The sequence below is a fragment of the Symphalangus syndactylus genome, chromosome 13 (genome assembly GCF_028878055.3).
Source record: "Symphalangus syndactylus isolate Jambi chromosome 13, NHGRI_mSymSyn1-v2.1_pri, whole genome shotgun sequence".
Taxonomy (NCBI): domain Eukaryota; kingdom Metazoa; phylum Chordata; class Mammalia; order Primates; family Hylobatidae; genus Symphalangus; species Symphalangus syndactylus.
Genome location: NC_072435.2, coordinates 118008818 through 118036624, shown reverse-complemented (window position 1 = coordinate 118036624; position 27807 = coordinate 118008818). Strand labels below are relative to the sequence as shown.

General features: G+C 44.7%; 2 protein-coding genes across 12 annotated transcripts in view; both read left to right on the top strand.

Annotated features, from left to right (window-relative positions):
- CLIP1 (CAP-Gly domain containing linker protein 1) overlaps window positions 1-6713 on the top strand; it is a 145486-nt gene extending 138773 nt beyond the window's left edge. For all 7 annotated transcript variants that reach the window (XM_055236957.1, XM_055236954.1, XM_055236956.1 and 4 more), the window contains 2 exons: window positions 4001-4125; window positions 5053-6713. In XM_055236957.1, coding sequence (XP_055092932.1) covers window positions 4001-4125; window positions 5053-5278 — 351 coding nt within the window. In that variant the 3' untranslated portion in view covers window positions 5279-6713. The remainder of the gene's footprint in view (window positions 1-4000; window positions 4126-5052) is intronic.
- A 4450-nt stretch (window positions 6714-11163) lies between these two features.
- VPS33A (VPS33A core subunit of CORVET and HOPS complexes) overlaps window positions 11164-27807 on the top strand; it is a 40266-nt gene continuing 23622 nt past the window's right edge. Inside the window, exons 1-5 of one of the 5 annotated variants that reach the window (XM_055236974.2) lie at window positions 11164-12276; window positions 14408-14473; window positions 14644-14771; window positions 16857-17043; window positions 27466-27582. In XM_055236974.2, coding sequence (XP_055092949.1) covers window positions 12175-12276; window positions 14408-14473; window positions 14644-14771; window positions 16857-17043; window positions 27466-27582 — 600 coding nt within the window. In that variant the 5' untranslated portion in view covers window positions 11164-12174. Of the gene's footprint in view, window positions 12593-14407; window positions 14474-14643; window positions 14772-16856; window positions 17044-25048; window positions 25987-27465; window positions 27583-27807 lie in introns of those variants that run through there. The other 4 variants (XM_055236978.2, XM_055236975.2, XM_055236979.2 and 1 more) reach the window with 4 other exon arrangements.

The window sequence follows — 27807 nt, the reverse complement described above, 5'->3', positions numbered from 1 at the left end:
CTGCCTTATTGCTTTACTTTTTTGCTATTTTTCAAAATCATTGTATCTTTTGGTTTATTTTCCTTCTCATTTGATGGGGTTTGTATCATTCAGTCTTTTGAATGGGTAATACATTCCTCTAGTCCAAACATTAAACAGAATTAAAAATATATACATTAAATGTCTTCCTCCAAACCTTCTGTGTCTTCTGCTCAGTTCCCAACCCTGCAAACAGTTAATTACTGTTATTAGTGTCTTTCCTTTTCAGAGATTTTTTTAAAATGTGTATATAAGCCAGCACTAAATACAGTCTTCCCTCCCTTTTTTTTTTTTTAACATAAATAATGGCAGACTACATAAACAGTTCTGCACTTGTCTTTTTTATAGCTAGGTAGTGTTCCATTATGTGGATTTACTATAATTTAGTCAGTTCCCTATTGGTTGACAGTGACCCTTGGGATGTTTCTGATCCTTTGGGTGTATTATAAACAATGCTGTAAGGAATTATCTTGGGCAGCTGTCATTTTATATGTTAGTATTTCTGCAGGATGAATTCCTAGAAGTAGAATTGCTCTGTCAAAGGGTTTGTTACTCATCTTATCCTTAAAAAGACTGGTTTCTTAAAAACTCAGTCTCTTAAAGCGAAAATTAACAAAACAACTTTAGTTTTAAACTAAAAATGGGATTAGGCCAGGAATGGTGGCTCATCCCTGTAATTCCAGCACTTTGGGAGGCCAAGGTAGGATGATTGCTTGAGCCCAAAAGTTTGAGACCAATCTGGACATAGCGAGACCTCATCTCTACAAAAAAAAAAAAAATCCTGCAGCCTGAGTGACAGAGCAAGACCCTGTCTCAAAACAATTAATTAATTAAAAAAAATTTTTAAGGGCCTGGGCCAGGTGCAGTGGCTCACGCTTATAATTCCATCTCTTTGGAAGGCTGTGGCAAGCGGACTGCTTGAGATCAGGAGATCGAGACCAGCCTGAGCAACAATGGCAAGACCCCATCTCTACAAAACATAAAATTAATCAGGCATGGTGCCATGCTTCCGTAGTCCCAGTTACCCAGACGCTGAGGCAGGAGGATCACTTGAGTCCAGAAGGTTGAGGCTGCAGTGAGCCATGATCATGCCACTGCACTTAGGCCTGACTGACAAAGCAAGAACCTGTCTCAGAAAAAAAAAGGTGGGGTGGGGGGCCTGGGCACAGCAGCTCACACCTGCAATCCCAGCACTTTGGTAGGCCAAGGTAGGCAGATCGCTCGAGCCCGAGACCAGCCTGTGCAACATGGGCACTCCAAGCTGGGTGACAGAGCAAGACCCTGTCTCAAAACAAACAAAAATTTGTAAAAAGGGATTATATAAAGGCAAACTATTCTGTACTTGGAAATATAATTATATATAGCAACAAACATCCATCTTTTAACATACTTTGTATGTATTAGTCATGTTCAAAATTCAAAAGTACAAAAGCCACATTTTATATTTAAATAAAAGAAAAACTCACCTTGAGATTTTAGTTGCCAGACACCTCCTTTGAGGGGCACGAAATGATTCAACATTGTACAAACTTACTATGGATTAGCATTGTCCTCTTTGTATGTCTACTGGGCTTAATAACTAACAGTGTCTTCTCTTCCCCCTTCCTTTCTGCTTCGGTATGTTTCATCTGCTGCTGACAACACTTTTCTTCCAATCAGCAAATGGTTCGTTTCATGTTTCCTAATTTGCGTGCAGGTGTGTGTGTGTGTGTGTGTGTGTGTGTGTGTGTGGTTTCCCACTATACTTACGTCCATTTTGTGGCTTTTTCTTCTTCCTGAAATGGAGCTCTTAACACGATAATGACTTAGAAAATGCACTTTGAGAAGTGAAGATAGACTCAGTAGGTCTGCCTTCAGAGGTGGCCTCCATGATGCTGGGATATGCTGCAGAGAAAGACTGCAGTGATTGCTAACTTTGCTTCATAACTCCCCAGCTGGAGAAAAAGACCTAATATTTCTTTAAAAAGTAAAATATTTATGTATATGTGTGTATATATCTATATATATTTTAAATATTGTAAAGTGGGATCTTTCAATTTAGAGAAATGAGACCTTTTTATGATTTGTAGAAGAAGGAAGAAATTTTTTGTTTTTAAGTCGAAGTGCCCTTCGATTGAAAGGAAATGTTCAGGACAAGAGCGGTGCCTCCTGTTGGCCATCTTGTTGTCCCCGCTGCCCCAGGGCTCTTGGCATGGGCACTCTCCCTCTGGGTGGTACCTGAACACTGCCTTGTTGGTGTGCCTGAGTGTCTCTCCTTGGTTGGGAGGGAGCTTTAGCCTTCTCCATTTTCCCTGAGGACATGTTTACTTATTGCTCCACCATTACCAGTCAGTTGATAAATGACAGTCTGAAGGAAATTTCCATGTGACTTTTTCAAATCTGCAGAACAGAAAAGTCCTGGATGGATTGTAGAGTTTAATGGAAGAACTAACCTTTTTATGCATTGTGTGTGTGTGTGTGTGTGTGTGTGTGTGTGTGTGTGTGTATTTTTTTTTTTTTTTTTGAGATGGAGCCTTGCTCTGTTGCCCAGGCTGGAGTGCAGTGGTGTAGTCATGGCTCACTGCAACATCCGCCTCCTGGGTTCAAGCGATTCTCCAGCCTCAGCCTCCTGAGTAGCTGGGACTACAGGCATAAGCCACCACACCCAGCTAATTTTTGTATTTTTACTAGAGACAGGGTATCACTATGTTGGCCAGGTTGGTCTCGAACTGCTGACCTCAGGTGATCCACCTGCCTCCGCCTCCCAAAGTGTTGGGATTACAGGCATGAGCCACCGTGCCCGGCCAATATTTTTTATGTGGTAGAATGAAAACAAACTTGTGCCCATATATTCAGAAATATAAGATTATGACTTCTGGAGAATGCAAGTTTTTTTTTCTTATTTAAAAAAATGTTTCTTATATTTTTTCATGAATCAATAGCACTCCACCAACCCACAGATTGAGATGTTTAGGAATAATTTCAGCTGGGTACAGTGGTCCACGCCTGTAATCCCAACACTTCGGGAGGCCGAGGCAGGCGGATCACGAGGTCAGGAGTTTGAGACCATCCTGGACAATATGATGAAACCCCATCTCTATTAAAAATACAAAAATTAGCTGGGTTTGGTGGCACGCGCCTGTAGTCCCAGCTACTCGGGAGGCTGAGGCAGGAGAATCACTTGAACCTGGGAGGCAGAGGTCACAGTGAGCTGAGATCGAGCCACTGCACTCCAGCCTGGGCAGCAGAGCGAGACTCTGTCTCATAAATAAATAAATAAATAAATAAATAAATAAATAAATAAATAAATTCATTCATGGCCTGGCACCGTGGCTCACACATGCATTCCCAGCACTTTGGGAGGCCGAGGTGGGTGGATCACCTGAGGTCAGGAATTTGAGACCATCCTGGCCAACATGGCAAAACCCCGTCTCTACTAAAAATACAAAAATCAGCCGGGCATGGTGGCGCACGCCTGTAATCCCAGCTATTCAGGAGGCTGAGACAGTAGAATTGCTTGAACCCAGGAGACAGAGGCTGCAGTGAGCCGAGATCCTGCCACTGCACTGCAGCCTGGCAACAGAGCGAGGAAAAAAAAAAGAATAATTTCATTTGCCTTAAAAACAAATGAAGTTTACCCATGTTATACCTAGAAACATTCAATGAAGTGTAATTTAAATGTTTTTTTAAAATATAAAATAGCATCTCCTCAGTAAGGAACATTTGAAGAAATCTGAAAGGTGTGAGGAGGTAAAAGAAACTGCCATAGCCTTACCACCTAGACATGGCCTCATTTAAGTTCAGCTCTTGACTCACATGATCTCAGCATGCCTGTCCTCCGGGAGAGTGAAAAGCATGGGTTCCTAATAGCCACTGTTGGCCCCTTCTGCACACTTTGCCGCCAGAGCTTAAAGGTATAAACTTTATGACTTCTTGATGCTTCCGCTTATATATATTCTTGACATTTTACACATCTTTTTTTTTTTTTTTTTTAACAAATCAGATTGATTTCCTAAATTCGGTAATAGTGGACCTTCAAAGGAAGAATCAAGACCTCAAGATGAAGGTGGAGATGATGTCAGAAGCAGCCCTAAATGGGAACGGGGATGACCTAAACAATTATGACAGGTATTTCATACTGATTGCTGTAATCCCAGCACTTTGGGAGGCCGAGGCACATGGATCACTTGAGGTCAGGAGTTTGAGACCAGCCTGGCCAACATGGTGAAACCTCGTCTCTACTAAAAATACAAAAGTTAGCCAGGCGTAGTGTTGCATGCCTGTAATCCCAGCTACTTGGGAGGCTGAGGCAGGAGAACTACTTGAGCCTTTGAGGTGGAGGTTGCAATGAGTCGAGATTGCACCACTGTACTCCAACCTGGGTGACAGAGCAAGACGCTGTCTCAAAAAAAGCCATACTGATTGGAACCTTAGTTTCATCAAAATAAATATGTTTTTAAAGTGAGCTTATCTAGGGGATTGTAATTAGCTGCAACAAAAAAACCAAATGTTTTGTGGTTCCTTTGCCATAAATAGATTTCCATAAATCTGGCAAGCTAGTGAGAGGAGACTACAAATGGTTTGACATGAAAATTTTAAATGTGAGGCTGGCGTGGTGGCCACAACTGTAATCCCAGCATTTTGGGAGGCTGAGGTGGGCAGATCACCTGGGGTCAGGAGTTCGAGACCAACTTGGCTAACTTGGCAAAACCCCATCTCTACTGAAAATACAAAAAAATTAGCTGTGTGGGGTGGCACGCATCCGTAATCCCAGCTACTCGGGAGGCTGAGGCAGGAGAATTGCTTGCACCCAGGAGGCAGAGATTGCAGTAAGCCAAGATCATGCCACTGCACTCCAGCTTCGGTGACAGAGTGAGACTCCATCTCAAAAATAAAAAAGACACTTTAAATGTGGAATAATGCACTACTTATACTGGAGGCTCACAGATTTGGCCATAATTAGTTCTTGCTTAATTTTTAAATTCTTTGCAAGTGTTCTTGTCTCTTCAGTTTTCTTGTGATAAATTTTCTGATTTCACATATTTACATTTGTAGTGATGATCAGGAGAAACAGTCCAAGAAGAAACCGCGCCTCTTCTGTGACATTTGTGACTGCTTTGATCTCCACGACACAGAGGATTGTCCTACCCAGGCACAGATGTCAGAGGACCCTCCCCATTCCACACACCATGGCAGTCGGGGCGAGGAACGCCCATACTGTGAAATCTGTGAGATGTTTGGACACTGGGCCACCAACTGCAATGACGACGAAACCTTCTGATGAAGCCTCAAGTGGAGAACTGGGCTTTCTCAGACGCACTCGCATTGACACAACGTAACACCAGCATTGTGTGTGCAGACTTCAGGAGAACTCATGTTATTTTTTACCCCGTCAGCAAATCTAGGAAAATATTTTGATCTTCAACAAATTGCCCTTTAGTCTCCCCTTATGAGTTAGAATAATAAGTATTTAGTAGGTGAGTTTTCACCTCGAATTTTGTTTTCTTGATTTTTAAGTTTGAAGACATTGCACCAGATGCCATTACATTTATTGTCCCCGACCTCGTAGAAAAATCCCTACCCTCACAATACCTTATTTAAGTAACTTTAAATTATGCCGTTACTTTTCATATTTGCACTAAGATATTTCCAGGCTGCATTTGTATATTTAGATTTTTTGGTTAAGCTTTGACACTGGAATGAGTTGAAAAAATGTGCCATTTTGCATTTTCATCTACTCATTTAAAGTATTTTATTCTTATTCAAAGAAATATCTGAGCTCTTTGCACTACCTGTTATCAGTAGTGCCTTTATTTCAGGCTTGATAATACTTAGGTGTGATTATAAAATCATGAAGCAGGTAAAGGGAGGGGAAAGCCCCCAAACTGCTGTGGGGACATTTTATAATCTATATGCTGCACCCACTTAATCTACTGTGGTGTTTTGTTTATTAGTTTTGCATAATTTCAGCTTCTATATATTATATGTATATATTTTTTAAAAATCTATATTTTGGGAAAAAAAAACACAATGTGTCTTTCTTTTTGGATGTTTACCTTTTTGAAAACGAAAACACTTAAAATGATCATTAGGACATAACAGACTAGGCCAGACATAGCATCATGTGGCTTTGCAACCATTTTCATTTGTTTGTTTTCCTTTTATTTCTTAACCAGATTTAAATAACTGGAGGAATTTTCTCCAATCTTTTTCCTTCTCTAGCAGTTATCCCCAGCAGTCAATTAACAATAAGCCAGTATAAAACACCTAAATAACCAATCTACAATCTTCCTTCACAAGTTTTTTTACTGTTTTTAGATGAATGTACGATGAGAAATTCAACATTAATAATTTTGGATTTTCTTATCACAAAAAAGAAAATGAAGGACCTCAAAGCACCAGAACAGTTTATCGACCAGTTTGAATCTATTTATCTTCATTTGAATATCTTCTGGAATATGTAAAAAGTAATAAAATGTATCTTCCATGCTACATGTACAATAAACTTCTATAATTGTATATATGCCTTTGATGTGTTTTCCCCTCAAGATTATCAACTGTGTGTTTGACAGTGAATATTAAATCTGTTACCAGTTGAAATTTTTGGTTATAAATGTAATACGAATTGTTTCACAAACAGAAAACATGTAAAGCAGTATTAAAATTTGGCCAAACGAGTGTTCTGAATCTACTTTAATAAATGGTTATTCTTTTTTTGTTTTGCGGGTTTTGTTTTGTTTGAGACAGGGTCTCACTCCGTTGCCCAGGCTGGAATACAGTGGCACAATCATGGATTGCTGCAGCTTCCAACTCCTGGTTCAAGCAATCCTCTTGCCTCAGCCTCCGAAGTAGCTAGGACTACAGGCAAGTGCCACCACACCTGGTCAATTTTTTTTTTTTTTTTGAGACGGAGTCTCGCTCTGTCGCCCAGGCTGGGTGCAGTGGTGCGATCTCGGCTCACTGGAAGCTCCACCTCCCGGGTTCACGCCATTCTCCTGCCTCAGCCTCCCGAGTAGCTGAGACTATAGGTGCCCGCCACCACGCCCAGCTAGTTTTTTGTATTTTTAGTAGAGACAGGGTTTCACCGTGTTAGCCAGGATGGTCTCGATCTCCTGACCTCGTGATCCGCCTGCCTCGGCCTCCCAAAGTGCTAGGATTACAACACCTGGCTAATTTTTAATTTTTTGTACAGAGTGAGTCTCCCTATGTTGCCCGGGCTGGTTTTGAACTGGTTCAAGTGATCCTCCCATCTCAGCCTCCTAAAGTGTTGGGAGTACAGGTGCAAGCTGTACTCACCCAGCCAATAAATGGTTCTTTTTTGCTAATGGCAGTAAATTGATATTCTCAGGTTTGTCATAATGGTTTTACTTCAAATGAGCAAACCCTATACATTCATATAGCAATTTCTACTGCAGTCTTGTTACTAAATGGTTTTGAAGAAATTGGTAGGCCTGGCGTGGTGGCTCACGTCTGTAATCCCAGCAGTTTGGGAGACCGAGGCGGGTGGATCACGAGGTCAGGAGATCGAGACCATCCTGGCTAACACGATGAAACCCCATCTACTAAAAATACAAAAAATTAGCCGGCGCGATGGTGGGCACCTGTAGTCCCAGCTACTCGGGAGGCTGAGGCAGGAGAATGGCATGAACCCGGGAGGCGGAGCTTGCAATGTGCCGAGATGGTGCCACTGCACTCCAAGCCTGGGCGAAAGAGCGAGACTCCATCTCAAAAAAAACAAAAAAAAAAAGCCAAGCGTGGTGACACACACCTGTAGTCCCAGCTACTGGGGAGGTTGAGGTGGGAGAATTGCTTGAGCCCAGGAGTTAAGAGGCTACAGTGAGCTATGATTGTGCCACTGCACTCCTAGGCAACAGAGTGAGACACTGTCATTTTTTTTTTGGTATGTCTTTCTGTCCTTCTTAAAGTGTTTCATGACCCATTTAGCATAACGTACCTGCAGTTGTTATCCATTACTGTATCACCCCACATTACCTGACAAAAATAATTACCTGATAAAAATCAATGTGGCACCATGTGGTGCCAACTATCTATTCATCCATGAAGACTTGCAAATTGAAAAGTCCATATAATATTTACAAAAATGATAACCAATTGAGTGCTATGCCTTTGAACATGCTTCTCTTGGTTTTGAGGCAGGGTCTCACTGTCACTCAGGCTGGAGTGCAGTTGTGCAATCTCGGCTCACTGCAACCTCTGCCTCCAGTACTCAAGCAATTCTTCCACCTCAGCCACCTGAATGGCTGGGACCACAGGTGCATGCCACCATGCCCAGCTAATTTTTTAAATTTTTATTTATTTTTTATTTATTGAGACAGAGTTTCACTCTGTTGCCCAGGCTGGAGCGCAGTGGCAGGATCTTGGCTCACTCCAGCCTCTGCCTCCCAGGTTCAAGCGATTCTCCTGCCTCAGCCTCCTGAGTAGCTGGGACTACAGGCGTGTGCCACCACGCCCGGCTAATTTTTGTATTTGTAGAGACAGGCTTTCACCATGTTGGCCAGGGTGGTCTTGAACTCCTGACCTCAGGTGATCTGCCCACCTCAGCCTCCCAAAGTGCTGGGATTACAGGCATGCGCCACCATGCCTCACCTAACATCTGTTAAAACAGATGTTTAGGCCGGGCGCGGTGGCCCACGCTTGTAATCCCAGCACTTTGGGAGGCCGAGGCGGGCGGATCACGAGGTCAGGAGATCGAGACCACGGTGAAACCCCGTCTCTACTAAAAATACAAAAAAAAATTAGCCGGGCGTGGTGGCGGGCGCCTGTAGTCCCAGCTACTCGGAGAGGCTGAGGCAGGAGAATGGCGTGAACCCGGGAGGCGGAGCTTGCAGTGAGCCGAGATTGCGCCACTGCACTCCAACCTGGGCGACAGAGCGAGACTCCGTCTCAAAAAAAAAAAAAAAAAAAAAAAAACATGTTTATAAAACATCTTGGAAGAACCCAAGGATGGAGACTGGACAGTGGGTGGGATATGGAGAAGGGTCTTAAAACCTGTAGATTCAGTTATGTTTCGAGTCTGGATGAGGTATGCAAGGAAAGGGGTGGTGAGAGAGCTGGGGTGGGGAAGTTGGTGGGAAGGACAGTATTCAGGTACTGAAGACTGAAGAAAGGTTGGGAGTCATTGCCAAGTAGGCAGCCAGCGTCAGGACCCAAGGACTCACCCATAGGTAGGTATTTCCAAAGCAGTTAGTGCTTGAATAAGAACATTGCTTCTACCTAGATAATACATTAAAACACAGTAGTTCTCAACTTTGGTACTGACCTTAGGTGATTAAAAGACTAAACAAGTCTGCAGTGTTTGTAGGGTAACTACAGCAGTATAGCATTGTCTCTCCTGGTCTATAAAAGCACCTGTTGTTACTTCATCATTTTGTAGCATCCTGATCCTGCTTGGGGATAGTTTATTATCCTAGTCTTAGTTACACTCACACATCCTTGAGATTTCACTAACCTGGGGCATTTCACCTCTTAGAGCAAGTTATACCCTCATTTAACAGCTCATGACATGGCCTGCTGAACACAACTTTTATTCTCACAGGCGTTAAAATGATGCATTCTCTTGGCTGTGAGTCTGTATATAGAAAAAGAATTGTGTATTATCAGCCAGGAGCAGTAGCAGGCATCTGTAGTCCCAGTTACTCTGGAGGCTGAGGCCAGATGATAGCTGGAACCCAAGAGTTTGAGGCCAACCTGGGCAACATAGGGAAACCCCATCTCTATTTAAAAAAAAAAAAGAAAGCTGGGCGCGGTGGCTCACGCCTGTAATCCCACCGCTTTGGGAGGCTGAGGCGGGCGGATCACGAGGTCAGGAGATCGAGACCATCCTGGTTAACACGGTGAAACCCCGTCTCTACTAAAAATACAAAAAATTAGCCGGGCATGGTGGCGGGCGCCTGTAGTCCCAGCTGCTGGGGAGACTGAGGCAGGAAAATGGCCGCAACCTGGGAGGCGGAGCTTGCAGTGAGCCGAGATCGTGCCACTGCACTCCAGCCTGGGTGACAGAGTGAGCCTCCATCTCAGAAAAAAAAAAAAAAAAAACAAACTCTGTTGAGGCTGAGAACCAACCACCTTGAAAACCAGATTGAGAACTAAAGCATGGAAGCGTTTCCATGTGTGCTTTGTTTCTGTTTTTGAGACGAGTCTCGCTCTGTCGCCCAGCCTGGAGTGCAGTGGTGAGATCTTGGCTCACTGCAACCTCCGTCTCCAGGGTTCACGCCATTCTCCTGCCTCAGAAAAAAAAAACAAAAAACAAACTCTGTTGAGGCTGAGAACCAACCACCTTGAAAACCAGATTGAGAACTAAAGCATGGAAGCGTTTCCATGTGTGCTTTGTTTCTGTTTTTGAGACGAGTCTCGCTCTGTCGCCCAGCCTGGAGTGCAGTGGTGAGATCTTGGCTCACTGCAACCTCCGTCTCCAGGGTTCACGCCATTCTCCTGCCTCAGCCTCCCGAGTAGCTGGGACTACAGGCGCCCGCCACCACGCCCGGCTAATTTTTTGTATTTTTAGTAGAGACAGGGTTTCACCGTGTTAGCCAGGATGGTCTTGATCTTCTGACCTCGTGATCCTTCCGCCTCGGCCTCCCAAAGTGCTGGGATTACAGGCGTGAGCCACCGCGCCCGGCCTCCATGTGTGTTAAATTATTACAATCTAAATGTCCTTGCTGGAATCAAACTGAGAACAGAAGTTTTGGTTGAGTGGCTCCTTTTCTGCACCATCCACAAATATCACTCTGCTTGTTCAGACTCTATAAGTGCTTCATAATGTAAAGTGTATAGAAGATGCTGAAGGAGGCCGAGGCAGGCGGATCATGAGGTCGGGAGTTCGAGACCAGCCTGGCCAACATGGAGAAACCCCATCTCTACTAAAAATACAAAAAATTAGCCAGGCGTGGTGGTGCGCGCCTGTAGTCCCAGCTACTTGGGAGGCTGAGGCAGAAGAATCGCTTGACCCAGGAGGCAGAGATTGCAGTGAGCCAAGATCGCACGACTGCACTCCAGCCTGGGCAACAGAGGAAGACTCCGTCTCAAAAAAAAAAAAAGAAAGAAAAAGGAAGCTATGCACACAAAGAAGGAAATTTTTGTCTTTGACCAGATCCCAAAGGCCCATTTCCACCCCAAAGTATCAAAACGCATATATCCTACTCATATTAATAGTTTATTGAGCAATTAAGTTCCAGGCACCCAGCTAAGCCTTTCACGTGGACTACACGATGAAATTCATACCCTCATTGATCCTCACTACAACTCAGAGGTAACACGGAATTTTACTGAGGCAAGTGGTGGGACCTGGATTCCAGAAGCAATACTATTTGTGTGAAATGTCATGTCGCTGTAAAAGTCTGTTAGGGAGTACCCCCCCCCCCAAAAAAAAGTCCACTCAAGATTCCCTAGACTCCTCACCATATTGATACATTTTAGCTCACAAATTAAAACAGCCTTGATTAGTGCAAAGCTAAGAAACTTCTGACTGCTATAATTTAAAAGATTTGAGCAGTGGGTGGCGGCGCGCACCTGTGGTTCCAGCTACTCCGGCGGCTGAGGTGGGAAGATCACTTGAGCCCGGGAGGAGGAGGCTGCAGTGAGCTATGATCACGTCACTGCACTCCAGCCTGGGCGACAGGGCGAGACCCTGTCTCAAAAAAAAATGTTTTTTTTCCTATCCAAGTTTATCCTTAAGATATCATCTTACAGCAAGTACCTTTGCTGCAAATAAAAATTCGCGATTTTTAAAAGGGACGAGAGAGTGTCTTTTTTTTTTTGAGACGAAGTCTTCCCAGGCTGGTCTCAAACTCCCGGCCTGAAGCGATCACTCCTACCTCGGCCTCTTAAAGTGTTGAGATTACGGGCGTAAGCCACCGCGCCCGGCCTACTCCAGATCTTTAAAATCGCTTTTCAGCGCCCGACGACTCCTGGAGTGACCAGACTCTGAAACGCGCTCTGGGTCTTGGCGAGAATCTGAACAACCACCGGGGTAGAAGAACGAGGTGGACACTAGGGCCAGAGTAGGTAGAACCCGAACCCGGCAGATTCCGGTTTCCGGCTTGGCGTGCGCAGCCGCACCGGTCACGTGGACATTTGGTCACGTGACCGCGTCCGTGGGCCTCCCGTTGGAACCTGCGGCCGCGGTTGGCATTGTGGGGCAGGGGGTGGTGGGGCAAGATGGCGGCTCACCTGTCCTACGGGCGAGTGAACCTAAACGTGTTGCGCGAGGCGGTGCGTCGCGAGCTGCGCGAGTTCCTGGACAAGTGCGCAGGAAGCAAGGTGAGGGGCGGGAGGCAGCGACACCGCCCTCGCCTCCCCTGGTCCGGCCTGGCTTAATCCGTTCCCTGACCGCCTGAGTTCGCGGTTTACGAGGTCCCCGGGGCTTCCAAGGAGGCGAGCCTCAGAGCACTTTTACCTGAACCCCTGTGCAGGCGGTAGCGATGAAGCGGGGGGAGGGCCCTGGGCGTACAGCCTGGAGCCGGAGTGGCACCGCGACTGTTTTGTGAGAGCGGAGTAAGCCACTGTGATAGCCCAGCAGCTGATGAGCTGGTTTACGTCAGGTGTTTCCTCCGCTGCCTGCCGAGGCACCGGACGGGTGAGCGGTCCAGGAATGTGGTGGTCCAGTGTCCATTCATTACAGGGATCATACATGTCAGTACAAATCGTACCTTAGAAGCACTCTTGAAACACCAGCACCTTGCAACCTGCTGCTCACGCGTGTTATGAGAGAAGTTGTAATCATTTGGGCTTTTAACCTGGCCTCCTGAAATAGTATAACTTCTCTAGTAGCACCCTTTTCACAAGGGAGTCAGGAACTAGATCAGAGATTTTATAGGATTTCTTTTAAATAGTGTCACCTCTCCTTCATCGCCTTAGGGTTTATCAGTCATCCTAAGCTACTGACGGTACAACTGTGAAAAGTCGAACTGGGGAGCCTCAATCTTGTAGAGAACAGAACCCCAAGAGGTAGAGTGGGTGCTAGCAGCCTTTGAGAGAAGAAAGCAGGCTACATCATAGGGGCCTAGTTTCAATTCAGCAAAGGATGCTGAAATCTGAATAACATCGTGGATTGTATTAATGTCAATATCCTGGTTGTAATATGTTACCCCTGGAGGAAACTGAGCAAAGTGTACAGGGGCTTGCTCTGTATTATTTCTTTTAACTAAATGTTAACGTACAATTATTTAAATAAATAATTTAAGAAAAAGAAATGATACTGGAGTTTAGCAGTAGAAATACTCATAGGGGCCCAGAGCAATAACTCATGGTGTCAAAAAAGTCCTAGGTTGGAGTCCTCACTCCCTTTCACTCTGTATGGTCCAAGGTCTCCATCAGGCCTTGGAAAGTTACTTAAATTTACTGAGCTTTTAAGAATTTTCTCTTTTGGCCAGGTGTGGTGGAAGAGGAAGTGCAGTGTAATCCCAGTACTTTGGGAGGCCACGGCAGGTAGATCGCTTGAGCCCAGAGTTGGAGACCAGCCTGGGCAACATGGCGAAATCTCATCTCTACTAAAACAAAAATTAGCGTGATGTGGTGGCACACACCTGTAGTCCCAGTTACTCCAGAGGCTGAGATGGGAAGATCACCCGAGCCCAGGAAATCGAGGCTGCAGTGAGCTGTGATTCCACCTCTGCCCCGTCTCAAAAGAAAAAAAAAATCTTCTTTTGCCAAAATAAGATTTGTAATACCTATATCGTAGGTTTTAATTTTGTATAGTTGACAATTTCCATATGGCTCAATTTAATAATACCATGACACAGATATACAAGAAACTAAAATTCCTTCTTTCTGTTCAGGACAGTGATTAACTCCTTTCTCAGGACCAACAGTAGCATCACTTGCCCTGGATGCTGTTTTTCTTTAGACTAAAGATATGAATGTGGTCAGAGGTAATTAAATTTTTTTTTATGTGGCCGCGTGCAGTGGCTCATGCTTGTAATCCCACCGCTTTGGAAGGATGAGGCGGGTGGATCACCTTAGGTCAGGAGTTTGAGACCAGCCTGGGCAACACAGTGAAACCTCATCTCTACAAAAAGTACAAAAATTGGCCAAGCATGGTGGTGCGTGCCTATAATCTCAGCTACTCAGGAGGCTGAGGCAGGAGAATCACTGGAACCCTGGAGGCAGAGGTTGCAGTACGCTGATACCACATCACTGCACTCTAGCCTGGGCAACACAGCAAGGCTCCGTCTCAAAAGCAAAATAACAGCAAAACCCCCAAAATTTTTAAATTCTTTTTTCTCCTTTATTTATTATTATTATTATTTTAGTCTTGTAACACCAGGAGAAAATTTTTTAACTCAGAATTTGAAGGAAATATTCCTCCTGTTTATGATAGGCTATTTTTTATTGGTATTGTTAAAATTCCTCATATTAACTATAATAAGAGAATGTTTCTCGCCTCTTACAGGCAATAGTTTGGGATGAATACCTAACAGGACCCTTTGGCCTGATTGCACAGTATTCACTATTGAAGGTAAATGAGCTATTTGGGTTTTGTTAGGGGATTAATAATTCTGTACTTTAGCAGTTATGATATTAAAATATTAATGTGCACTTGATGGGGGGTATTTATGATTTCTGAGTCTGAAAATGATAGGTAAATTTCAGTCTTTTTGTTAACCTTTTATGTATGTGTTTGCCTAGGAACATGAAGTGGAAAAAATGTTCACACTTAAAGGAAATCGTTTGCCGGCAGCTGATGTCAAGAATATTATTTTTTTTGTCAGACCCAGGCTAGAGTTGATGGATATAATTGCTGAAAATGTGCTCAGGTATCTCAGAGCTTGTGTTTGATCTAAAAGAGTTTGGTTCTTACAATGCTTTTAATTTATGAGCTCCTTCTCGTGGAAGACCTTCACTCTTGCCAGTGCAAGGTGGCCTTTTGGAAAACTAAGACAGGCATGGAAGAATATAAAAGAGAAGATGGGGGCTGGGGGAAGGTGGAGGTAGTTAATGGGTACAACAAAAAATAGAATAAGACCTACTATTTGATAGCACAACAGGGGGACTATAGTTAATAATAATTACATATTTTTAAACTTAAAGAGTGGGATTGGGCACAGTGGCTCACACTTGTAATCCCAGCATTTTGGGAGACCAAGGTGGGTGGATCACTTGAGGTCAGGGGTTCGAGACCAGCCTGGCCAACATAGTGAAACTCCGTCTCTACTGAAAATACAAAAATTAGCCAGGCGTGGTGACCTGTGCCTGTAGTCGCAGCTATTCGGGAGACTGAGGCATGATAATCTCTTGATCCCCGGAGGTAGAGGTTGCAGTGAGCTGAGATCGCGCCACTGCACTCCAGCCTGGGCAACAGAGGGAGACTCCGTCTCAAAAAAAAAAAGAGTGTAACTGGATTGTTTGTAACTCAAAGAGTAAGTGCTTGGGAGGATGTGCCCCCCATTCTCCATGATGTGCTCATTTCACATTGCATGCCCATATCAAAACATCTCATGGACCCCATAAATACATGTGCCTGCTGTGTACCCCCCAAAAATTAAAAATAGGATGAGAAACTTAGGAAGTCGTTCTCAGCAGTTTGAGAGGAGGATCATCCTATCTACCCATTCTTTCAAGACAGCCAAAAGCTTAAACCTGTGTCAGTAAAAAGGACCCTAGTTTAAAAAAATAAACCTCCAGCAGTTATTTTTAAATATACTGCATGTACTTGAATTTCATAAGCAAAAAAAAAAAAAAAAAAGCTGATTAAAATTTAATATAGCATCCAGTCTATAGAGGAAGTGCTTCCAGCCCAGTCTGCACTCTGTGGTACAATTGATTGTTGCAGTCCCTAAAATCTTAAAAGCATGTGGGCTATTTTTGGAAGTCCTCTGTGGAGAGTAGGAGTGGGAGTCAAGAGTGATCTTTCATTTTAATTTAAGACTCTTTGTGGCTGCATTGCTTTGGTTGAAGAACCATTTGTTTTTAGTGAGACACAGATATCCTATTTCAATCAACCTGAGAGCTTCAATGCCCCATAAATGGTTTAAGAGAATGCTAAAAAGTACTAACCAGGACTCAGTGCTGCTTTCCTGTCAGGGGGAAGAAAGAGAGAGAGAGTGGCACAGCTGTAACACTTTGGGTCTGAGAGTCAGTTTTTGGTTATTTTTTTGAGACACAGTCTCACTCTGTTGCGCGGGCTGGAGTGCAGTGGTGGGATCTCTGCTCACTGCAACCTCTGCCTCCAGGGTTCAAGCAATTCTCCTGCCTTAGCCTCCCAAGTAGCTGAGATTACAGGCACACACCACCATGCCCAGCTAATTTTTGTATATTTTTATTTTATTTTATTTTTTTATTTCTTTTGAGATGGAGTCTCACTCTGTTGCCCAGGCTGGAATGCAGTGGCGTGGTCTCGGCTCACTGCAACCTCTGCCTCCTGGGTTCAAGTGATTCTCCTGCCTCAGCCTCCCAAGTACCTGGGATTACAGGTGCCTGCCACCACGCTTGGCTAATTTTTTGTATTTTTAGTAGAGTCGGGGTTTCATTGTGTTGACCAGGCTGGTCTCCAACTCCTGACCTCGTGATCCGCCTGCCTTGGCCTCCCAAAGTGCTGGGATTATAGGTGTGAGCCACTGCGCCCGGCCATTTTTGTATATTTTATAGAGATGGGGTTTTGCCATCTTGACCAGACTGGTCTCGAACTCCTGACCTCAAGTGATCTGCCCGCCTTGGCCTCCCAAAGTGCTGGGATTACAAGTGTGAGCCACTGCACCCGGCCTGAGAGTCAGTATTTATATGATTTATCTAGCCAGCATTTATTTAGTGCCTGCTGTGTGCCAGGCAGTGGGGATAAAGAAAGCAAAATGGTCCATGACTCTTAGGAGCTCATGAGCTAACAAATGTTGCTTCCTTTACAGTGAAGATAGACGAGGCCCAACGAGAGATTTTCATATTCTGTTTGTGCCACGCCGTAGCCTGTTGTGTGAACAGCGGTTGAAGGATCTGGGTGTCTTGGGATCCTTTATTCACAGGGAGGAGTACAGCTTAGATCTCATTCCATTCGATGGGGATCTCTTATCCATGGAATCAGAGGGTGCGTTCAAAGTAAGTTTGGCATTTCCTTAACTTCAGGCATTACTTTTTGCCCAGTTTATGAGTGTGAACATATCACAGTACTGATTACTGTGAAGCTGAGTCCCATTTTATGTTTATTGATGTTTAAGATTTTCTGTTCAACAAATTGTTAATTTTCTTTGCCTGTTTTTTCTTTTTGAGTAATTCTTTGTATATTCTGGATGTTGATCATTATGGGTTGTAAAAGCTGCAAGTATCTTCCTAGTCTGTGACTTGCCTTTTAACTTTGTTTTTTTGTTTTGTTTTGTTTTTTTTGAGACGGAGTCTCGCTCTGTCGCCCGGGCTGGAGCGCAGTGGCGCGATCTTGGCTTACTGCAGCCTCTGCCTCCTGGGTTCAAGGGATTCTTCTGCTTCAACCTCCTGAGTAGCTGGGATTACAGGTGTGCGCCACTATGCTCAGCTAATTTTTGTATTTTTAGTAGAGAGGGTTTCACCATGTTGGTTGGCCAGGATCCGCTTCATGATCCGCCTGCCTCAGCCTCCCAAACTGCTGGGATGACAGGCGTGAGCCACCGTGCCTGGCTTAACTTTGTGTATAATGTCTTTTATCATGTAGACATTTCCCATTAAAAGTAGTTAAATTTTAAAATAATAGCTTTATTCATTATAACTCACAATACTGGCTGAGCTAAGTGGCTCATGCCTGTAATCCCAGCACTTTAGGAGGCTGAGGCGGGTGGATCACCTGAGATCAGGAGTTTGAGAGCAGCCTGGGAAACATGGGGAAACCCCGTCTCTACTAGAAATACAAAAATTAGCCAGGTGTGGTGGTGGGTCCCTGTGGTCCCAGCTACTCAGGAGGCTGAGGCAGGAGAATCACTTGAACCTGGGAGGCGGAGGTTGCAGTGAGCCGAGATTGCGCCACTGCACTCCAGCTTGGGCGACAGAGAGAGACTCTATCTCAAAAAAAAAAAAAAAAAAACTCACAATGCCATGAAATTCTCTCCTTTAAGGTGCGAAATTCAGTAGTTTTTAGTGTATTCACAAAGTTGGGCAACTATCTCCACTATCTAAGTATGGCACATTTTAACCATTCCAAAAAGAATCCCCATGCCCAGTAGCAGTCTGTCCCTGTCTTTCCTTCCCTCAGCCTCTGGCAGCCACTAATCTAGTTCAGTCTGTATGAATTCGCTTAGTCTGGAGTTTTCTTTTTCTTCTTTTTTTGAGATAGAGTCTCACTCTTTTGCCCAGGTTGGAGTGCAGTGATGTGATCATACCTCACAGCAGCCTTGACCTCCTAGGCTTGAACAAACTTTCAGCCTCAGCCTTTTGAGTAGCTGGAACTACAGGCATGTGCCACCACACCTGGCTAATTTTTTTTTAATTTCTTTTTTTTCTATTTTTATTTTTTGGAGAGACAGCGTCTTATTATGTTGTCCAGGCTGGTTTTGAACTTATTCTGGAGATTTCTTAGAAATGAAATCCTATAATACATAAATGGTCCTTTGTGTCTGGCATCTTCACTTAGTGTAATGTTTTCAGGGTTCATCTAGGTTGAAGCCTCTGTGAGGCCTTCATTCCTTCTTATTGCTGAATAGTATTCCATTGTAACGATATTATCATTCATCAGTTGATGGACACCTGATGGGTTGTTTCCACTTTTTGGCTGTCACGATACTGTGAACATTGTGAAAAGTTTTTACGTGGATGTATGGTTTCATTTCTCTTAGAGATATACCTAGGAGTAGAGACTGGGTGTGGTGGCTCACGCCTGTGATCCTAGCACTTTGGGAGGCTGAGGTGGGTGGATCACTTGAGGTTGGGAGTTCAAGACCAGCCTGAGCAACATGGAGACATCCCGTCTCTACTAAAAATACAAAATTAGCCGGGCATGGTGGCGCATGCCTGTAATCCTAGCTACTTGGGAGGCTGAGGCAGGAGAATCACTTGAACCTGGGAGGTGGAGGTTGCAGTGAGCTGAGATCACGCCGTTGCACTCCAGCCTGGGCAACAAGAGTGAAACTCTGTCTCAAAAATAAATACATACATACATACATACATACACACACACACACACACACACACACACACACCCCTAGGAGTAGAATTGCTGAGTCATGTGATAACTCTGCATTTAACATTTGGAGGAGCTGCCAAACTCTTTTGCACTGAAGCTGTACCGTTTGTACTCCCAGCAGCAGTGTGGGAGGGTTCCAGTTGTATATCCACATGGACACACTTATTATTCTATTTTTTTTTTTTGTTTTTTTTTGAGACGGATTGTCACTTTGTCACCCAGCCTGGAGTACAGTGGCGCGATCTTGATCTTGGCACACTGCAACCTCTGCCTTCCGGGCTCAAGTGATTCTCCCGCCTCAGCTTCTTGAGTAGATGGGATGACAAGCATGCACCACCACGCCTGGCTAGTTTTTGTATTTTTAGTAGAGATGGGGTTTCGCCATGTTAGTCAGGCTGGTCTCGAACTCCTGACCTCAGGTGATCCACCTATCTCAGCCTCCCAAAGTACTGGGATTACAGGCGTGAGCCACCATGCCTGGCCTGTTACTCTTTGAATTTAGTCATCCTAGTGAATATGAAGTGGTGTCTCATTGTAGTTTTTATTTGCATTTCCATAATGCCTCAAGATGTTGATCATCTTTTCGTGTGCCTGTTGGCCTTTGTTTGTCTTCAGCTAAGCAAATGTCTGTTCAGATCACTTGCCCATTTTTAAAATTGAGTTCTCTCATTTTTATTACAGAATTGTAAGAATTCTTAATAGATTCTAAATGCAAGTCTCTCATCAGATATATGATTTCCAAGTATTTTCTTTTGTTCTGTGAGTTCTTTTCACTTTCTTGATGAAATTGGTGTCGTTTGATGCACTAAAGTTTTAAATTTTGATGAAATCCCCTTTGTCCAGTTTTTCTCTTGTTACTTGTGCTTTCAGTATCATCTCTGAGAAGCCATTGCTTACCCCAAGATCACAAAGATTCACTCTGATGTTGCCTTCTAAGAGTTCTATAATTTTTTATTTTTTAAAGAGACAGCTCTCACTGTGTTGCCCAGGCTGGTCTCAAACTCCTGAGTTCAGGCAGTCCTCCCGCCTCAGCCTCCCAAAGTGCTGGGATTACAGGCGTGACCCACCGTGCCCAGCTTATAATTTTTTTTACGTCTTATGTTTAGGTCTTCCACCCATTTTAAGTTAATTCTGTATATAATGCAAGGTGGGGGTCCAAATTTCATTTTTTGCACATGGATATCTATTTGTTCCAGCACTATTTGTTGAAAAGACTGTATTTTCCTCATTGAATTGTCTTGGTACCCTTGTCAAAAATCAATTGTCCACAAATGTAAGGGTCTTGTTTTTGGTCTTTTAGTTCTGTTTCACTGATCTGTATGTCTGTATGTCCATCCTTATACCAGTACTGTCGTGATTACAGTAGCTTTGCCATAAGCTTTGAAATCAGAAGTGTGAGTCCTTCACCCTAAAGCAGGTAAATATATCACTTTTGTTCTTTTAGATTGTGCTTTCTGAGTCTTCATAAATCTCCCATTCTGCAGACAAAGAAGAAAATCCTTTTTTTTTTGAGGTGGAGTCTCACACTGTCACCTAGGCTGGAGTACATTGGCATAATCTTGGCTCACTGCAACCTTCACCTCCCAGGTTCAAGCAATTCTCCTGCCTCAGCCTCCCAAGTAACTAGGATTACAGGCACACGCCGCCACGCCCAGCTAATTTTTTTGTATATTAGTAGAGACGGGGTTTCACCATGTTGTCCAGGCTGGTCTTAAACTCCTGAGCTTCCACCCATGCCCGGCCCTTTTTTTTTATTTTTTTATTTTTATTTTTTTTGAGACGGAGTCTCACTCTGTCGCCCAGGCTGGAGTGCAGTGGCGCAATCTCGGCTCACTGCAAGCTCCGCCTCCCGGGTTCACGCCATTCTCCTGCCTCAGCCTCCTGAGTAGCTGGGACTACAGGCGCCCGCCACTGCGCCCAGCTAATTTTTTGTATTTTTAGTAGAGACAAGGTTTCACCGTGGTGTCAATCTCCTGACCTCGTGATCCGCCCGCCTCGGCCTCCCAAAGTGCTGGGATTACAGGCGTGAGCCACCGCGCCTGGCTATTTTTTATTTTTTATTTTTTAGGCAGAGTCTCACTCTGTTGCCTAGGCTGGAGTGCAGTGGCACAATCTCGACTCACTGCAACCTCTGCCTTCTGGGTTCAAGCAATTATCTTGCCTCAGCCTCCCAAGTAGCTGGGATTACAGGCATCCACCACCATGCCCGCCTAATTTTTGTATTTTTAGTAGAGACAGGATTTCACCATGTTGCCCAGACTGATCTCGATGTCCTGACCTCAGATGATCCACCTGCCTCGGCCTCTGAAAGTGCTGGAATTACAGGTGTGAGCCACTGTGCCCGGCCTGAAGCTACTTTTTACCCCAGTTCTCAGACTGCCCCTTATCCCAGAAGCAATCACTATTTCTCTTTTAATTTGGGGTGGGGGGGATATTATATGCAGCTACAGCTCATAGTATATAATCCCTCCCCACTTTTGTACAAGTAGTAGCATATGATATATACACTTTGGTATGTTGTGTTTTTCTCTTAATAATATCTCTGAGTCATTTTCTACCACGTATGGCAATACTTGTTTATTCTTATTTGAAGCTGCATAGAGTTCCATTGTTTGGATGTACATAATATATTAAATCAGCTTTCTGTTGGAGGGCATTTTTTTCCTCTCTATGCTGTTGGAGGCAGTGCTGCCGAGAATGAGCTTGTTTATAGGCCCCTCTGCACATGCGCCCTTTGAAGGCTTTTGCCTTTGTCATTTCTTTTGACATTGCTTCTTGTAGTTTCAGCTGTGTGTATGTTTTTAACGTAATCATACTTACCCATGTTTCTTTGATTTATGAGTTTATGATGCTGCTGCTGCTGGTGCTGCTGCTGCTGCTGCTGGTGCTGCTGCTCCTGCTCTGGAGACTAGAACCTTTTTTTTTTATTATTGTTTTTGAGACAGATTCTCACTCAGTCACCCAGGCTGGGATGCAGTGGCACAATCTCGGCTCACCGCAACTTCCATCTCCCCAGTTCAAGCAATTCTCCTGTCTTAGCCATCCAAGTAGCTGGGATTACAGGAACACGCCACCACGCCCGGCTAATTTTTGTATTTGTAGTGGAGATGGGGTTTCACCATGTTGGCCAGGCTGGTCTCGAACTCCTGACCTCAAGAGATCTGCCTGCCTCAGCCTCCCAAACTGCTGGGATTGCAGGTGTGAGCCACTGTGCCTGGCCTTTTTTTCTTCTTACCAATAAAATACTTCGAAGGTAGAGACTAGAACTTTAGAGAACCGCTGGTATAGTACATAAAATTATTCGAATCACTTTTCCCCATTGTGTTGTTACAGAGATCACCTCGTTAAAAGAGTTGTTGACAGTTTTCACAAAAGGGGGAAAAATGAAACTTATTTAAAAAAATAAAATAGGCCAGGCACAGTGGTTCATGCCCGTAAATCCCAGCACTTTGGGAGAGCAAGGTGGGAGGATCACTTAAGGCCAGGAGTTCGAGACCAGCCTGGGCAACAGAGTGAGGCCCTATCTTTACAAAAAATTAGCCAAGCATGGTGATGTGCACCTGTCATTCCAGCTACTCAGGAGGCTGAGGCAGAAGGATCACTTGAGCCCAGGGGGTTGAGGCTGCAAGGCACTGGGATCACACCAGTGTACTCCTGCCTGGGTGACAGAGTGAGACCTGGCCACAGAAAAAGTGAAAAATAAAAAAGTTAGTCTGGGGCAGTAGAAGTCAGTGGCACCACCAACTAATCCTATAACCAGGGGACTTTCTCGGCTTTTTTTTTTTTGAGATGGAGTCTCACTCTTGTTCCCCAGGCTGGAGTGCTGTGGCGCAATCTCGGCTCACTGCAGCCTCCGCCTCCCAGGTTCAAGTGATTCTCCTGCCTCAGCCTCCCAAGTAGTTGGAATTACAGGTGCCTGCCACCGCACCTGGCTAATTTTTTGTATTTTTAGTAGAGACAGGGTTTCACAATGTTGGCCAGGCTGGTCTCGAACTCGTGACCTCATGATCTGCTCGCCTCGGCCTCCCAAAGTGCTGGGATTACAGGTGTGGGCCACCACGCCCAACCCTCTTGGTTCTTTTGTACCTTGTTCCCTAGTGGTTTACTTACACTAAATCCCATCTGATGGTAATATACATTTCCCTCTAACATTTTATAGGAAAATTTCAATATACCAAAAAATTAAATTGTACGGTGAACACCCATCTATCCAGCACTTATCTTCTGGATTAACAGTTTTCTATATGTGCTTTATCACATACCTGTGATGGTGTACTCATTTTTAATTAATCCATATTTGTGTATTTAATGGGAATTGGTAGCAGCCGAAGCAAACTCTCTTGGAGTGACAAAATCTGTGCAGAGGAGAAATAACCTGTTTATTTTACTTATGATTTGTAAGAAAAGGCAGAACTATTTTCTTTTTTTTTTTTTTCTTGAAACTGAGTTTCACTCTGCTGCCTGGGCGGGAGTGCATTGGTGCCATCTCGTCTCCCTGCAGCCTCCACCTCCTGGGTTCAAGTGATTCTCCTGCCTCAGCCTCCTGAGTAGCTGGGACTACAGGCTCCTGCCACCACGCTGGCTAATTTTTTGTGTTTTTGGTAGAGACAGGGTTTCACCATGTGGCCCAAGCTGGTCTCGAACTCCTGACCTCAGGCGATCCACCACCTCAGCCTCCCAAAGTGCTGGGATTACAGGCATGAGCCACCACGCCTGGCCAGAACTATTTTCTACTGAGAATTTCAAGCCTTTGGCTTTGCACATTCACCTAAGATGCTGTTTAGAAAGAAAGGATTTTGGCCGGACATGGTGGCTCATACCTGTAATCCCAGCACTTTGGGAGGCCGAGGTGGGCAGATCACCTATTGTCAGGAGTTCAAGACCAGCCTGGGCAACATAGCAAAACCCTATCTCTACTAAAAATTAAAGAAAATTAAAATTAGCTGGATGTGGTGGTGCATGCCTGTAATCCTAGCTACTTGGCAGAGTGAGGCAGGAGAATCACTTGAGCCCAGGAGGCAGAGGTTGCAGTAAGCCAAGATCGCACCACTGTACTCCAGCCTGGGCAACAGAGCGAGAACCTATCTCAAAAAAAAAGGAGAGTGGGGGGTGGATTGGGGGAGTTAGAGGAAGTGGCAGAAAAAAAAAAAGAAAGGACTTTATCTGGATGGTAAAGCTAAGAGCTTTGACCTAAGAGCCTAATTTTAAAGTCAACCCCGATTTTTGATGGAGATGACGTTAATTGTATTTCTGTGATTGGCTTCAGGAGGTACATCTAGATCTCTCTGTGTTTTGAGTTACAGTTGTGATCATCTATGTCATCGTTCTGTGTAAAATGTGGGAATTAGAGTTCTGCCCAGTCAAATGCTCGATAACATTGCTTAAGGTACTTTGGCCTTTATTCGTATATATAAAAATCAGCATATATAAAATCTGCCTCTTTTATGCAAACTACAAGGTATTCTGTTGTGTGGGTATGTGAGACTTTGGGGTTAAAAAAATGTGCATTTAAATGTTAAGGGTATTGGGCTGGATGTGGTGGCACTTTGGGAGGCCAAGGCAGATGGATCACCTGAGGTTAGCGGTTCGAGACCAGCTTGGGCCACATGGTGAAACCCCGTCTCTACCAAAAACACAAAAAATTAGCCAGCGTGGTGGTGGGCATTTATGATCCCAGCTACTCAGGAGGCTGAGGCAGGAGAGTCACTTGAACTCGGGAGGTGGAGGTTGCAGTGAGCTGAGGTTGCCCCACTGCACTCCAGCCTGGGCGATAGAGCAAGACTCTGTCTCAAAAAAAGAAAAACAACCAAGATTAAAATCTGTTGTTAACTTTTACATCTTTTAAAAAATATTGTAAAAGAGATGTCTTTGTAGTAGTACAACTTAAAAAAATTAAGTAAAATATGAATGCTATTTGGAGGAGAGTTCCTTAATGTCTTTTTTTTTTTTTTGAGACAGTCTTGCTCTGTTGCCCAGGCTGGAGTGCAGTGGCACAGTCTTGGCTCACTGCAGCCTCCACCTCCTGAGTTCAAGTGATTCTCCTGCCTCAGTCTCCTAACTAGCTGGGATTACAGGCACATGCTACCACGCCCGGCTAATTTTTGTATTTTTAGTAGAGAAGGGGTTTCACCATGTTGGTCAGGCTGGTCTAGAACTCCCAACCTCATGAGCCGCCCCCCTCGGCCTCCGAAAGTGCTGGGATTACAGGCGTGAGCCACCACACCTGGCCCTCAGTGTCTTTTGCCCATGAATGTTCATCTGATCTGGAGTTTTAAGTAGTTTTGCCAAAAAGTGTGTCTTTTGACATATTCTCGATGATGGTCTGCTGTATTCAGGAAAATGTTAAAATACACCACACTTGAAAGAGTAGTCTGGCGACACTCTCAATAATAACCAAACGCTCCCCACCATGTCTGCCATCCTTCCTCCCTGGGGCAGAGGGCCTGACAAGTGACAAGCCCACTCTCTCTTCCTCTGGCCCTGGACCCTCAGGGCCGCCTCATTTCTGGCTGTGGACAGCAGGGACATGTTGGGTTGGTAGGGGTGGAGGGAACTGATAAAATGTACCATATTGACTTATGAGTGGATAATGGTTGTAAAAAACCCAAATAATTCCAAATAAAAGCTAACTGTTATTGAGCATTTGCTGTATGTTTCAGGTACTGGGATTAAATGATTTACATGTATTTTTCTCATTTCATCCTTGCCCTATGTGGACTATACTCCCTTCTACATATGAATAAATGGAGGCACAAAGAGATTCTCTAACTGGCCCAGGGCACAGCTAGTAAGTGACACCGTTGGGTTCAGAACAAGGCAACCTGAGTCTAGAACCTGTATTTTGATCCACCTGTATCAAAAGTGACCGCTTCCCTCCTCTCACCTCACAGATGGTTTTTTCTCTCTCTTTTTTTTTTAAAGAGATGGGGTTGGCCGGGCACGGTGGCTCACGCCTGTAATCCCAGCACTTTGGGAGGCCGAGGTGGGCGGGTCACGAGGTCAGGAGATCGAGACCATTCGGGCTAACGTGGTGAAACCCCGTCTCTACTAAAAAATACGAAAAAATTAGCCAGGCGTGGTGGCAGTTGCCTGTAGTCTCAGCTACTTGGGAGGCTGAGGCAGGAGAATGGCGTGAACCCGGTAGGTGGAGCTTGCAGTGAGCTGAGATCGTGCCATTGCACTCCAGCCTGGGCGACAGAGTGAGACTCCATTTCAAAAAATAAAAATAAAAAGAGACGGGGTCTTGCTCTCTTGCCTAGAGGGGAGTGTGGCTCATTGCAGCCTCACAGACCCCTGGGCTCCAGTGATCCTCCTGCCTTACCCTGCTGAGTAGCTCAGATACAGATGCATGCCACTATCCCTGGCTAATTATTTGATTTTTTATAGATACAGGGTCTCACTGTGTTGCCCAGGCTGGTCTCAAACTCCGGAGCTCAAGCGATCCTCCTGTCTCGGCCTCCCAAAGTGCTGTGATTACAGCCATGAGCCACTGCACCTAGCCTTCCCAGGTGGTTTTGTGTGTATTTTGGAGGTCCTTTTTTCTTTTTTTTTATACTTTAAGTTCTAGGGTACATGTGGACAACATGCAGGTTTGTTACATATATATACATGTGCCATGTTGGTGTGCTCCACCCATTAACTCATCATTTACATTAGGTATATCTCCTAATGCTGTCCCTCCCCCGTCCCCCGACCCCACGACAGGCCCTGGTGTGTGGTGTTCCCCTTCCTGTGTCCAAGTGTTCTCATTGTTCAGTTCCCACCTATGAGTGAGAACATGCGGCGTTTGGTTTTTTGTCCTTGCGATAGTTTGTTGAGTTGGAGGTCCTTTTTTCAATGCAAAAATATATATATTTTATAAAATGAGATCATACTCAACAGATTGTGGCCCTTCGGTTGTCAGTTGTCATGAAAATCTGCCTCATCCTTTGTAAAAACAATAAAGTATTCTGTCCTGTGGTCTTTTGCATTTCTGGGTATTAGTATGTCGCTCTCCCAGCATGTCCTGCCAGAGTTTACTCTCACCAGTGAATGGGAACCCATTGTTCAGTGTAAGTCTGTGTTCTTCCGTCTTTTATTTAATAGCTGATTCAGAAGAGCTGGCATGCTGAATGAACAATTTTCTCTCAGAAGCCCTGGCTCTGCCCAGGAGAGGTGCTTCCACAGCTGCACCCACCCTTCGGGCTGCCAGCCTCAGGGCCTGGTCTGACAGGCAGCAGTTTTGGAAAATGAACTTGAGTCCCCAATTTTCCTGGCACAGTGTGAAATAACTGGAAATGATTTTATTGTCTGTTGCTGCACCCCAGCCCCAGGAGCAGAGATGGGCCCCTGGGAGGCCCCCATGGCCTGGCAGTAATTGGCCTTTTCCCTCACAGGAGTGCTACCTGGAGGGCGACCAGACGAGCCTGTACCACGCAGCCAAGGGGCTGATGACCCTGCAAGCTCTGTACGGAACGATCCCCCAGATCTTTGGGAAAGGAGAATGCGCTCGGGTGAGAACCGGCTGTTTTCTGGTGCTAAAGGAGGGGCCCGTCACACCCCAAAAGGGAGGAGGAACAGGAAGCTCCTTACAAACAAATTCAGTTCATCTTAATTATTTACAAATACTGTACTCATGATTTTGCCTACTGATTAAAATGCACTTACAACCCTCCAAGTCAGTACTCACGGTGCTTTTGTGGGCGTGCACAGTGGTGACAGTTTGAGTAACCACTGCA